Source organism: Muntiacus reevesi, chromosome 2 (genome assembly GCF_963930625.1).
Source record: "Muntiacus reevesi chromosome 2, mMunRee1.1, whole genome shotgun sequence".
Taxonomy (NCBI): domain Eukaryota; kingdom Metazoa; phylum Chordata; class Mammalia; order Artiodactyla; family Cervidae; genus Muntiacus; species Muntiacus reevesi.
In genome coordinates, this window is record NC_089250.1 from 175,347,774 (window position 1) to 175,362,183 (window position 14,410).

General features: G+C 49.7%; 1 protein-coding gene across 3 annotated transcripts in view; it reads right to left on the minus strand.

The window, feature by feature from the left end:
• Positions 1 to 14,410, minus strand: part of CARD11 (caspase recruitment domain family member 11) — a 103,224-nt gene that overhangs the window by 35,154 nt on the left and 53,660 nt on the right. For all 3 annotated transcript variants that reach the window (XM_065920199.1, XM_065920197.1, XM_065920198.1), the window contains exon 2: positions 3,558 to 3,695. In XM_065920199.1, the coding sequence (XP_065776271.1) occupies positions 3,558 to 3,564 (7 nt within the window). In that variant the 5' untranslated portion in view covers positions 3,565 to 3,695. The remainder of the gene's footprint in view (positions 1 to 3,557; positions 3,696 to 14,410) is intronic.

Here is a 14,410-nt window from a genome sequence, read left to right on the forward strand (position 1 = left end):
ACTTGTGTCCGTTACAATAAACTGTCATGATAAGTACAGTGTTTTCCCGCGTTATCTGTGAGTCATTCCAGCAAACACAGCACCCGGCCAGGAGGCTCGGGAGACCCTGATTCGAGGCTACTGACCCAGACTGCAGGTGGCCCGGGGTGCAGGGCCGGTGTCCAAGGCGGGGCAGGAGTGGGGGCTGAGCCCTGGGCCTGCGGCGGCTTGGCTGCCTCTGGGCGGTCAGTGTCCATGAACTCATGGAAAAAATGACACGTGCTTGGTGTCGGGAAAACACCACACGTTTGGTGTCGGAAAAATAACACAATGCAGTGTGAAGTCACTCATGTAAGGCAACACCTGTAATTATAGAGGTAGGCTGTACGTGTGTGTGTGTGTGTGTGTGTGTGTGTGTGAGAAACAGGGAGAAGGCGGGAGAGAAACAAGGAGAGCAGAGGGGAAGAGAAGGGGAAGGAGGGAGGAGGGAAGTTGAGATGCTCTGATTACACTGATCCTATCTAAGAAGTGGGATGAATTCTGAGGTTACTGGGCGGGACAACTTGGATGTTATCAGTACTATTTACAATGCACATGTTTCATTATATTACTTGCATAGTTTGAAAATAAGAAAAAAAAGAATCAATAACAAAGATGATAGCCCAGTCTAGGGCAGCGTAGACACCAATATCCAATATCTGCCTTCCCACTCCCGTCCTCACATGGCCACAGATCTGATGTCTGTGCGTGCGCGCTCAGTCGTGTCTGACTCTTTGTGACCCCATGGACTGTAGCCCGCCAGGCTCCTCTGTCCATGGGATTCTCCAGGCAAGAATACTGGAGTGGGCTGCCGTTTCCTTCTCCAGGGGATCTTTCCGACCCAGGGATCGAACCCTCACCTCTTAGGTCTCCTGCATTGGCAGGTGGGTTCTTTATCACTGAGTCACCTGTTTGTCAGCTGTTTGTTAGAACCGGACATGGAACAATGGACTGGTTCCAAGTTGGGAAAGGAGTACGAAAAGGCTGTATATTGTCACCCTGCTTATTTAACTTATATGCAGAGTACATCATGCAAAATGCCAGACTGGATGAAGCACAAGCTGGAAATTGCCGACAGAAATATCAATAACCTCAGATATGCAGATGACACCACCCTTATGGCAGAAAGTAAAGAAGAACTAAAGAGCCTCTTGAGGAAAGTGAAAGAGGAGAGTGAAAAAGTTGGCTTAAAGCTCAACATTCAAAAAACTAAGATCATGTCATCTGGTTCCATCACTTCATGGCAAATAGATGGGGAAACAATGGAAACAGTGACACACTTTATCTTCTTGGGCTCCAAAATCACTGCAGATGGTGACTGTAGCCATGAAATTAAAAGACGCTTGCTCCTTGGAAGAAAAGCTATGACCCACCTAGATAGCGTATTAAAAAACAGAGACATCCCTTTGCTGACAAAGGTTCATCTAGTCAAAGCTATGGTTTTTCCAGTGGTCATGTATGGATGTGAGAGTTGGACTATAAAGAAACCTGAGTGCTGAAGAATTGATGCTTTTGAACTGTGGTGTTGGAGAAGACTCTTGAGAGTCCCTTGGACAGCAAAGAGATCCATCAGTCCATCCTAAAGGAAATCAGTCCTGAATATTCATTGGAAGGACTGATGCTGAAGCTGAAACTTCGATACTTTGGCCACTAGATGCGAAGAACTGACTCACTGGAAAAGACCCTGATGCTGGGAGAGATTGGAGGCAGGAGGAGAAGGGGATGACAGAGGATGAGATGGTTGGATGGAATCACTGACTCGATGAACATGAGTTTGAACAAGCTCTGGGAGTTGGTGAAGGCCAGGGAAGCCTGGCGTTCTGCAGTCCATGCGGTCACAAAGAGTCACACACAACTGAGCGACTGAACTGACTGAAAGAGACAGTGGGGCAGGTGAGTGTGCTGGGGGCAATGAGCTAGAAGGTGCATCGGAGTGGCCTGAGGCTGCACTTGGCTGCAGTAACACGCCCAGGCAGGTTGAGGCTGCGGAGGCAGAGACGGTATAAGGGAGACAGAGGAAATCCATCTGCTGGTGGAGCTGCAGTGAGAGCCCCTGAGGACCCTCAAGCGGCTGCAGCCATCTCTCCAAGTGTGCAACTCTACTTCCCGGCCTGTGAGCCTTGGCCGAGTGTGATGTCTGGTTCTTGCTCCATCAAGAATCTCCCCATTAATCTGAGCTGTTCTAAGTGGGCTTTTGCTCTGAACAACTCAAGCACCTTGGGTAAAAATATCTACGTGCTGTTATGAGCAACAACTGGTTTACAGAGGGGGTTTAAAAATGGGGACATTGCATCCAATGACCTTTGCCCTTCTGCTCATATCCTAAGCACTGGCCACTTGGGTCACGTGGGGATAGTCTGTGGTTCAGTGCAACGCAAATACATCTACAAGTGCTCACTCTGAAACACGTCAGCATGATAGTTTTCCATTCACAAAGGAAAATGCACTCAGCTTTACTATTTTGAAAGAGTCAACATCCTAAGAAGTTGACTCAACAAGTCATTAAGTGGGCGAACACCGCATCGTTCATCCCCTTTTCCTGCTTACGGAATCCCTATCGTCTTCAGGAACCAGGTGGTCTCATATTTTCAGGGAGGGCAACTTCTGAGCGGTAAGTGGTGGATCTTGTTTTGGTCTCTACCTAACGAGGTGGTCTAGTTTGATGTCAGACTAAGTATGTGAAGTCTTTATGACCCGTAGAACCTGCAGGGAAGTCTGCTGGGGGGCAATTCTGGTGCTGTTCCTTGACCTTTGACAGGAACACAGGAAGGGAACACAGTCCTTGAGCACTGGGATGCTAGCATGTGAATGTGTGTGTGACGCTGGGACTGCTGCAGCCATCATGTGACCTGAGGACTCCTGTAAGGACAAAACTAACACCCTCACGATGGCAGAGCAGAGACATGGAAAGAACCCGGGTCTCTGGTGGTGTCGCCTACTGGGTACTCACCTACAGGTACCTGTCCGTGGTTGAAAGAAACCTGCTGAAAAACATGTTCAAGGCTCCCAGTCCATGTTCTACAGGAAGGGCTATTTTGTGCACCTATTTTTTTCTTTTAAAGAAGTTCTTTATTATTATTACTTTTTGATCACATAGAATGTGGGATCTTAGTTGTCTTCTCAGGAATTCAATCCACACCCCATGCAGTAGGAGGGTGGAGCCTTAACCTCTGGCCCACTAGGGAAGTCCCTTGCTCACCCTTTTACGGGCCAAGGAGACCACCTGCCAAGACAAACGCCGTGGCAGCTGCTGGTCTCATGGCCCTTCCTCATTCACCGGAAACACGGATCATGTGGACCCCTCTCTGCTACGATACAGTCTAGCATCTTTGTCTCGACCTCCAAGCTGAGGCCTCCCGCCAGCCCCTACGGTTGTGTCCCGGCTGACCAACTTGGATTCTCCGCCAGATCCCCACTCGCTCAACGCCTGCTTCCAGCGCCTCCCTCTGCCTGGAACCCGCCCCTCTCTGCTCCCCTGGTGAGTCTCAGGAAACCCTCCCCTTACATTTATTTTACATAAAGGAGATGATGCGACGTACCTGGCATAGGGTCGGCGCTTGGCAGACGGGAGGTGCCCGCCCGTCACTGAGGTCTGACTTCTTCCTACTCCTCCCGGCCGGGGCTGGTCCTACCCTCAGCCAGTCTCCTTCTGGGTGTGGAGTTGTGCGGGCCAGGATCTGTGAGAGGGAAGATGGTTCGACTTAGCACAGAAAACCACTCAAACAGTGAAGGGGGGCCCTGCTCTGGAGGGAAAGAATGAAATGATCCCGGAGCCCGCATCTCTCCAGGAGCTGGACACGCTGTGGACCGGGGCCTGGAGCTGCTGCAGGAAGGGGCGGGCGCTTGTCCTGACAGCTGCTGGGGTCCCTTGGCAGGGGGCTCCAGGCAGCTGCTTCAAACCCACAGCTCCACTCGGAGGTGACGGGGACCCGGGACACCATCGTTTAATCAGAAACTTGCTGGGTTTTGGCTTTGAGGATTAATCACAGGTGACACCAGATCTCCCAGGGCTGACAGAAGCTCTTCTTGTCGGGTGTCAGCTTGGATAGGAGTGAGCTGTCACAGATCCTCAGCCCCAGGGGTGGGGGGGTGGGAGACGAGCTTCTCTGGAGGACACCGTCTCCTTGGTCTGCTCAGCCGCCTCCTCAGGGCAGGGCTAGCCTTGGCCCACAATCCCCCGCCCAGGGAAAGGACACTTCTCTGTACTTGCATTAAAAAGAAGGATGCACTTGCATTTTTTCCTCTCTTATAATCAGAAGAAAAAGCTTTAAGAAAATTAATTGTAAGAGGTTTTAATTGCAGGAAAGGGTAAGCAGGTTTGTGCAGGAAATGGCAAGCCACTCCGGGATTCTTGCGTGGGATATCCCATGGACAGAAGAACCTGGCGCGCTACAGTCCATAGGGTCGCAGAGTCAGACGCGACTGAGCACGCGCACATACAACTGCCAACTTGGTCCTGAGGTCGGAGAGAGGATACGCTTCCTGAGAGTCTGACTCATCGGGTTAACATTGAACTGGTGGAAACATCATCCCTGTGCTTACAGACTCTTTACTCTGCCAGGCACTTGGCTAAGCCTGACTGCTGGAGAACTCTCTGAGACAGGTGGTTTCATTACCGTCACCATCAACATCACCACCGTCACCATCATCACCACTATCATCACTGCAGTACAGCCAAGAAAAATCAAGCCTGGGACAGGTTCAAAGTCATAATTAGTGTGGAAGGCAGGATGTGGACTTCCTTTAAATCAACTACTGTACAGCCCTTAGAGTTGCCTTAAAAAAAAAAAAAGTTCACCTTTTAAATGACTCTAACCAGCGTGGGGCTTCCCTGATAGCTCAGTTGGTAAAGAATCCGCCTGCAATGCAGGAGACCCTGGTTCAATTCCTGAGTCGGGAAGATCCCCTGGAGAAGGGAAAGGCTACCCACTCCAGTATTCTTGAGCTTCCCATGTGGCTCAGCTGGTAAAGAATCCACCCGCAATGCGAGAGACCTGGGTTCGATCTCTGGGTTGGGAAGATCCCCTGGGGAAAGGAAAGGCTACCCACTCTAGTATTCTGGCCTGGAGAATCCCATGGACTGTATAGTCCACGGGGCTGCAGAGAGTCAGACACGACTGAGCGACTTTCACTTTCACCCAGTAGGTGTATGTACAAAATGTCCCTGAAATATCACTTTAACAAGTGTAAGACAGAACTAAAACCAAGTTCTAAGATAGCAGAGCAGATACTGGCTCAGGATTCGAAATAGCTCTTGCTTCTCAAAGGAGGAATCAATTGCTTGGTGAGTTAGGAGCTTCCTGTCATCGATGTTATTCAAGCACAATCAGCCAGTGATTATTCCCCCTCCAGGGAAGCCCGCTACGCAAGCAGAGCTGGCACGCCCAGTTTCTGCTACCTCTCACATAAGAATAAACAGACAGCCAAGGATCGCTCCATGTTCGAGAAAAGTCTCCACGTGAAAGGAAGACATCGAAAAAGACAAACCGCCCCAAGGAAGCTGCAGGAAGCTGACAAGGCACACAGTAAGATAAAACTGGAAAAACAAAACAAAACCAAAAAACAATCTGATAATTAAAATTCGTGAAGACATTCGGTAAGATACTGTAGCCATAGAACAATGCAGGGTGCTTTGACAAGGGAACAATCAAAGAACAAGACAAAGTTCTTAAGAGATTAAAATAAAGTTAAGTGGAAGCTTAAAATCAAAAGAAAATTTAGAAGATAAAGTTGCGGAAATATCCCCCAAAGTTAATAAAAAGTTAAAAAGAGTGAAAATAAGAAAGGAGGAGGGGGAATGAGGTCACTTTAGGAAGTCTAATATCCAGTAAAGTGAAATCTTAGAAAGAGGTTAATGAAGAAGTTATGCTTCCTTTCCTGTTTGTCTTGCGGGGATACAGTATCAATTATGGGATGAAATTATCAGAGACACTAGTATTAGAGGATTCTCCACATGAAAAACCATGAGTCTTCAGTTTTGAAGGGTCCTTTGAGTGCTCAGTACAAATCAGTGGCAAAGAACCTTCTCGGAGTATCATTCTGAAATTTTAGGGCACCGGGGAATAAGAGAAGACCCTAAAATCTTCCTGGAAGGAAACATCAGGCCATGTGCAAAGGACCAGAAGTAAGTCTGGCGTCAGATCTTTCAACAGTGATGCTGGAAACTGGGGGACAATGAGGTGATGCCTTCACGTTTTCGATGGAAAATACTTCTAAACCTAGGATTCTATACCTACCCAAACTGTTGTGTGCATAAACAGAATGATGCTATTTTCAGAAAGGCAAGGACTCTAAACATTTAGCTTCCACGCATCCTCTCTTAGGAAGCTACTGCAAGATACACTCCAGCAAAATGAGGGAATAAAACAAAAATATGAAGGCCAGGAAACAGAGCAGCAAGGAGTGTTCCAGGACGAGAGGGAGGCAGCAAAGAGCAGCGGGCCAAGACTGCAGCAGGACCATGGAGGGTCAGGGGAAATAATGAATGGTTACCTGATATCCTTGATAACTTAGGAAATAACATCATTAGGCAAATGACAGGCCTGAGAGTCAGACAGAAAAAAATTGAGGACACGTATGATTTTAAAAGCCCCAGCAAATGAAAAGAGAAGCAATATTATCTTTGGACAAAATAAAAAGATAAGAAGGAGACATATCCCAACAGACATCTTGCCTCAACATGAACAATATTTACCTGGTCATGAGGAAGTAACAGGTAAAACTGATGAGAATGTACCAAGATGATGGTGGGGATAAGTGCATGCAGTGGGGAACTAGGAAAAGGGAGATAAACTATCATCTACCCAAAGGCATGTCGATACATAATGTCTTAAAACTGACACACCACTAAATAGCAATGGAAGCATATCACTTAGAAATAAGGAGGCAAGGAACAGAAGAAAGCAAAATGGAGAAGGGTTAGAAGTGGCTGCCCTCCGGGGTCGGGGCTGGGGATGGATGGATGTTTTTTTATGACAAGCCTACTTCACTGTTTCCCCTTCATGGATCACAGTCACGCTGAAGGGGCTTGCTTAACTCAATGATGCTATGAGCCGTGCCGTGCAGGGCTACCCAAGACGGACGGGTCACAGTGAAAACTTCTGACAAAACGTGATCCACTGGAGGAGGAAATGGCAACTCACTCCAGCACTCTTGCTAGGAGAATCCCATGAACAGTATGAAAGGGCAAAAAGATACGACACTGGAAGATGAGCCCCTCGGGTTGGAAGGTGTCCTGGGGAAGAGCAGAGGGCAGAATAGCTCCAGAAAGAATGAAGTGGCTGGGCCAAAGCGGAAATGATGCTCAGCTGTGGATGTGTCTGGTGGTGAAAGAGAGTTGGACCATGAAGAAGGCTGAGCGACAGAGAATTGATTCTTTTGAACTGTGGTGCTATAGAAGACTCTTGAGAGTCCCCTGGACTGCAAGAAGATCGAACCAATCAGTCTTAAAGGAAATCAACCTGAATATTCATTGGAAGGACTGATGCTGAAAGCTCCAATACTTTGGCCCCGATGCAAAGAGTTGAGTCATTGGAAAAGACCTTGATGCTGGGAAAGACTGAAGGCAAAAGGAGAAGGGGACGACAGAGGATGAGCTGGTTGGACAGCATCACCGACTCAATGGACATGAATTTTTTTTTTTTAATTTTATTTAGTTATTTTTTTTTTCCCCAGTGGGTTTTGTCATACATTGATATGAATCAGCCATAGAGTTACACGTATTCCTCATCCCGATCCCCCCTCCCACCTCCCTCTCCACCCGATTCCTCTGGGTCTTCCCAGTGCACCAGGCCCGAGCACTTGTCTCATGCATCCCACCTGGGCTGGTGATCTGTTTCACCATAGATAATATACATGCTGTTCTTTCTAAACATCCCACCCTCACCACATGAATTTTACGACGAGGAAGTCGGATCAGAGTTAAATAACCAGGTGAGACCTCATACCACTAATATTCCAACACAACCCTCACCAACTGAGCATCATCTGATCTTAATTAAACCAGCCACGATCACAGCTAACACTTACGAAGCACAGCATCCAATCTAACCAATCAGAGTCCTCACTTCCTGGGCTCCTCTTTTTTGCCTTATTCCCTCCTTTTGCTGGAGCATATCCTCCACTGCCTTCTAGGAAAAGGCACACAGCAGTTGCTATAGGCAGACAGTGGGCTAAAGTCACGTGTGGGCTTCCCCGGTGGTGCAGTGGTTATGACTTTGCCTTCCAGTGCAAGGGGGTGCAAGTTCAAATCCTGGTCAGGAAACTAAGATCCCAAATGCCTCCTGGACAAAAAAAAAAACCCACATAAAACAGAAGTAGTATTGTAATACATTCAATAAAGACTTTAAAATGGTCCACATCAAAAAAAAAAAAAAATCAAAACTTAACCAAAATGCTCCAGATAGCTAAGACATGGAAGCAACCTAGATGTCCACCAAAAGATGAATGGATAAAGAAGCTGTGGTATATATACACAATGGAATACTACTCAGCCATGAAAAGAAAGCATCTGAGTCAGTTCTAATGGGGTGGATGAACCTAGAGCCTATCATAGAGTGAAGTGAGTCAGAAAGAGAAAAATGAACACTGTGTATTAACGCATATATATGGAATCTAGAAAGACGGTACTGACAAATCCATCTGCAGGGCAGCCATGGAGATGCGGACAAGTGAACAAACTTGGGGACACAGTGAGGGAAGGAGAGGGTGGGAGTGGAGAGAGTAGAGTGGAAGCACAAACATTACCAAGCATGCAACGCCCAGCCAGTGAGGGTCTGCAGTCTGACACAGGGCGCTGAGACCTGGGTGCTCTGTGACCGCCTAGAGGGCTGGCGGGTGGAAGGAGGTTCAAGAGCGAGGGGACACACGAACACCTGCGGCTGATTCCTGTGGACCTATGGCCGGAGCCCAGGCAGTGTTGTAAGGCAATTATCCTCCAATTAAAAATAAGTAAGTTAGAGAGCTGGATGTGAAACAACAGACTGGTTCCAAATAGGAAAAGGAGCACGTCAAGGCTGTATATTGTCACCCTGCTTATTTAACTTATATGCAGAGTACATCATGAGAAACGCTGGGCTGGAGGAAGCACAAGCTGGAATCAAGATTGCCGGGAGAAATAACAATAACCTCAGATATGCAGATGGCACCACCCTTATGGTAGAAAGTGAAGAAGAACTAAAGAGTCTCTTGATGAAAGTGAAAGAGGAGAGTGAAAAAGTTGGCTGAAAGCTCAACATTCAGAAAACTAAGATCATGGCATCTGGTCTCATCACTCATGGCAAATAGATGGGGAAATAGTGGCTGACTTTATGTTTCAGGGCTCCAAAATCACCATAGATGGTGATTGCAGCCATGAAATTAAAAGACGCTTACTCCTTGGAAGGAAAGTTATGACCACCCTAGACAGCATATTAAAAAGCAGAGACATTACTTTGCCAACAAAGGTCCATTTAGTCAAAGCTATGGTTTTTCCAGTAGTCATGTACGGATGTGAGAGTTGGACTATAAAGAAAGCTGAGCACCGACGAATTGATGCTTTTGAACTATGGTGTTGGAGAAGACTCTTGAGAGTACCTTGGTCTGCAAGGAGATCCAACCAGTCCATCCTAAAGGAGATCAGTCCTGGGTGTTCATTGGAAGGACTGAGGCTGAAGCTGAAACTCCAATACTTTGGCCGCCTGATATGAAGAGCTGACTCATCAGAAAAAATCCTGATGCTGGGAAAGATTGAGGGCAGGAGGAGAAGGGGACGACAGAGGATGAGATGGTTGGATGGCATCCCCGCCTCGATGGACATGGGTTTGGTTGGACTCCAGGAGTTGGTGATGGACAGGGAAGCCTGGCGTGCTGCAGTTCATGGGGTCGCAAAGAGTCGGACACGACTGAGCGACTGAACTGAACTGAACTGAACTGAAGTTAGAGAAAAATGGTGCATGTGGATGATGTCATTTAATACAACCGCCCTGTGAGGTAGCTACTACTACTGGCCCCAGTTTACAGAAGAGGAAACAGGTTCACGGGGATTCAGCTATCTGGACTGCGTCTGCTTTATCTGCTTTATCTGTACCCCCCACCACAACCCCACCTCCCTTATTCATCATGGGGCCTGATTCTTCGGAGGTGCTAAATATATATCTGTTGGGTGCAAAAATACAAATCAGATCCTGGATAAAATAAACAACGAGGCTGCTAGCACATCGAACGTCAAGCCCTTTGGAAAGAGGGACAGACGCCTCTCCCTCTCTGCAAGCCGCCCCAGTACAAAAGCTCTGCAATGAGAAGGGGTCAACAGTCAGCTAGATAAATGCACCTCTGGTTAATTGATCTGCCTGGATGATTGGAACGAGAGGCTTGAGATGGAAGGTTTAATTATTCCAATGAAACCTCCACTTCATTGAAAGGACTTCTGGCAAAAAAGAGGAAATAAAAGGCGGTGGGGGGGGGGGAAGGTTATTGGGAAGGATAATCTATTGCCTGTGAGAACGGGCTGGAGACACGGGGACACACCACACTGTCTACCGTGTTTATAGCTTTGAAATGAAAGCTTCATGGAAAAGAACCAGAAGCAGCCCTTCCTGGGTCTCCCGCCCTGCGGTTCCTTTGATTCCTCCAAAAAAGCGCACTGAGAGAAGCAGCTCGAAAATTCCTCCTCAGGATCCTTCTCTGGCATCCCAGTTAATGCTTAACCTCTGTCTGTCTCAGCTCATTCAGCTGAAATATTGGGATGATGATACTTCCCATGAATCAACACGTGGACAACAGTCAGGAGAGCTTCGCTGATACATATTGTGAAAGCAGCCATTATCATTTTAAATTCACAGTGGAGTGGCAGGCGCTGCCAGCAGCCAACCCAACATCCATTCTCTCTCTCTTTTTAATAATAAATAGCCCTTCAAATATATGTGTGTGTGTGAGTGATATATAAGCTTCCCTGACGGCTCAGCAGGTAAAGAATCCACCCACAATGCTGGAGACACAGGAGACACGAGTTCAGTCCCTGGGTCGGGAAGATCCCCTGGAGGAGGAAATGGCAACCCACTCCAGTATTCTTGCTTGGAAAATCCCATGAACAGAGGAGCCGGGCAGGTTACAAAGCCTGGGGTGAGCGACTGATGTACAGACACATACATTCACACACACACAGACACACACACAGACACACACACACACACACACACACACACACACACACACACACACACACACTAGGTTTTGGTTGTGGCATGTGGGATCTAGTTCCCTGACCGGGAATTGAACCCGGGCCCCCGCCATTGAGAGTATGGAGTCTTAGCCATTGGGCCACCAGGGGAGTCTCTCCATTCCCTCTCTTATTAACAGAGCCCCAGTTTTGTTTGGAGCATTACTGTGCTCACCTCTAAAAAACTGCATTTCTAGCCTCCCTTGCAGCTAGAATTGTGGATGTGTGACACAGTTCTGGCCAATGAGCTGTACGTGGAAATTTCTGGATGACACATCTAGGAAGGGTCTGGAGAGGGGGGCAGAATCAGGTGGGAAGCACTTTTCGTTTGTCCCTATCTTCCTCCCTGGAATGCCGGTGCAATGCAAGGAAGCAGAGCAGCGATCTTGTGAGCGTGAAGGTCACACTCGAACATGGCGGCATAGGATGCTAAAAGGACTTTGGGTCCAAGCTAACCTTTGAGTTCTTTGTTCATGAGAAGAATAAAATCCCTAGAACGTATAAAACTCCCATTTTGCTTCTATTAAAACTTGCAGTCAGCAATTGTTGCAGGCAACAATCGTCCTAGCAGATACATATAACAAACAGGATGCCAGTCTTTTGAGAAAATCACAGCTTCCAGCCAACCACAGACTTTCAAGTCTTACAGTCCGAGCAACTTCCTTATCTATTTGCTCCTGTTCCTTTTTCTTTTCATAAATACAAAACCAGAGTAAGCCGAAATCAATAAGGACTAAGTACTGAGAAGGAAATGGTAACCCCCTCCAGTGTTCTTGCCTGGAGAATCCCATGGACGGAGGAGCCTGGTGGGCTACAGTCCACGGGGTTGCAAAGAGTCAGATACGACTGAGCGGCTTCACTTCACTTTGACTCACTGCCCACGTACAAAACCCAAAAAAAGTTTGGTACAGCCAAACTTCTCAGCCGTCATCCCAGGCTCGTCCTGCCCCGCAGCCCAGGGCCCTGCCCACCACCACCCGGACCCTCGGCACTGTTTCCACCGGACGCTCATCGGGGTTTTCTACCTAGGTGACCCGGGCAAAGGGCTCATGGCCTCTACAGAATGAGGTTTCAGCCTGATAGCTTTGGGGAATGCGGGGCGCATCTGCGGGCAGCCAGGACTTGGGGGTGGGGGGACACGGCAGGCACGCCCCCCAGCCCCCCGCCAGGCCCTGCCTCACATCCAGACTTCTGCGGTGGCGTCTGACTGCCCCCAGCAGGGCAGAGCAGCTGGGAAGGGCACACACCTCCCGCATGACCGGAGGGTACGCTCTCCCTCCCCGCCCGCCGGCTCTCATGTTTCTCCCACCGCTGCAGAGAAGCTTTTGTGAAAAGCGCTATTAGGAATGACAGATTTAAATGGTTCTGAAATGTGTATCAATTCATCACATTGGCTCTTTATGAGATTCGCCCCGTCTGGATTCCGGAGCGTCGCACACACGGCACGGTGACAGCCCCGAGGGTCTCCGTGCGCCTCGGACCCCCTGCCGAACCCTGACGGCCGCGTGCGGTCCATCCTGTCTCTCACTCCCGGGAGGCGCGGCCTTGCTCAGGGGCGGCTCGATGGTGACGGAACAGTGCTCCCTCCTGCGGGCGCCTTCCGGGCCGGTCAGCAAGCCCGCCTTGGCCACAGGGGGGCTGTCAAGTCACTGAAACCACCGGCTGGTTCCAATTCTGGAGCCCTCGGTGAGACCCCAAGCATCATCTAAGCTAAATTCTAGCACAGGAGAGGTGGGGGGAAACCACGAACTCCTGTCCGGCCTGGGGTCTCGGGGAGGCTGTCTGGAAGGGACAGAGCCAGACCCGGGGCAGGCCCAGTCCTCTGGCCCATGGAGGCCTGCTGCCGCGAGTCTCCCGGGCGGGCGGATGAGTTTGGAACGAGCCCAGAGGCCCCGAGAACCTTCTAAGTGAAAACACCGGGTCCTTGCCTTTCGCAGGAAAGGTCACGAGCATCATCAAGCAAGAGTCCCACTCGGAGATCAGCCAAGAATGAGAGTCGGAAGGTTCTGTGAGAGCCACGTGCAGACGTTAAGTCTTCCCCGCTCTCTTCTGCTCGCCTGGCTTGGCTGCACGGGAATCCCACGGGAGCCTGGGACCAGGTGATGGGGGGAGGCCAGGCGGGGGCGAGGCCTCCAGATGCCTGCGGCAGGGAGCGGGGAGCGGGGAGCAGGGAGCGGGGAGCGGGGAGCGGGGTAAGGTCTGCAGTTTGGTAACGAGAATACGTCAGCGTCGACCTGTGGAGCCCCAGTCGCTCAGCCAGCCATCCACCCATCCATCTATTGGATTCCACAGCGTTAAGAGCCTTGGACAACAGAAGACCAAGAAAAGAGACTCCGAGAAGGTTCAGGAGAAAAGAAGACAAGGACAAGTGAGGATGAGACACGAGCGACACGCTTAGGGTCGTTCAGAGCAGAGCAGAGGAGGCGCAGAAAGAAACCTGAAGGGACGAAGCTAAGAAAACCTCGCAGATTCGTCGGGAGGAGGGATGAGAGAAAGATGGGAGCAGAGGCTGCTGGAGGAGGGGGAGGAGGAGGGGCCTGGACCGCAGCCGCCCGGCCCTCATCGCAGAGCCGAGCTTCAGCGCTGAGGACGCACGCCAGTCAGTCACGGGGCTGGGGGCCTGCAGGTCGCCGGTGCTGCTCAGACCGACTTATCTCCAGGGCCCAGAGCCTAGTCCTCTGAGGCCTCGGGCGGGCTGCATGCAGAGTGAGCACAGGTCTGTCAGACCCTGAACACCTACTTAGGATCGATGCGGCGATCAACTTAAAATGCATTTCTAGCTGTGGGGCTGGCTGTTTCGTGAAATGTCATGGGGGACAGGTAAAGGCGGTAACATCCCTAAACACATTTCCATGTGTTTGAAAATAAGGCTGCCGATGACTTCAATTAACCAGGTCAGTATCTAGAAAAACGCACATGTCAAGCTTTTCCTATTCAGGCGGAGGGCGGTGGTGTCAGGAGTGGTGCTGGGATGTTTATGCCTCCAGCTCTCTTAAATCCCCCATCATCACCCAGGGAGAGCACCCACTGCTGAAATCAGGGGGGACGGCCAGGCCGCAGCAGGCCGGCCGACGGGAGGCTCGAGACTCTGGTCTTCCCCAGCTGCACAGGGCTCCCAGCGGCTCTTTCTAGAAAGGCCTAGGGGGCTGGTCGAAAACGCCGGTGCAGGAAGCAGCAGGCCAGGCTTTTGTGTAG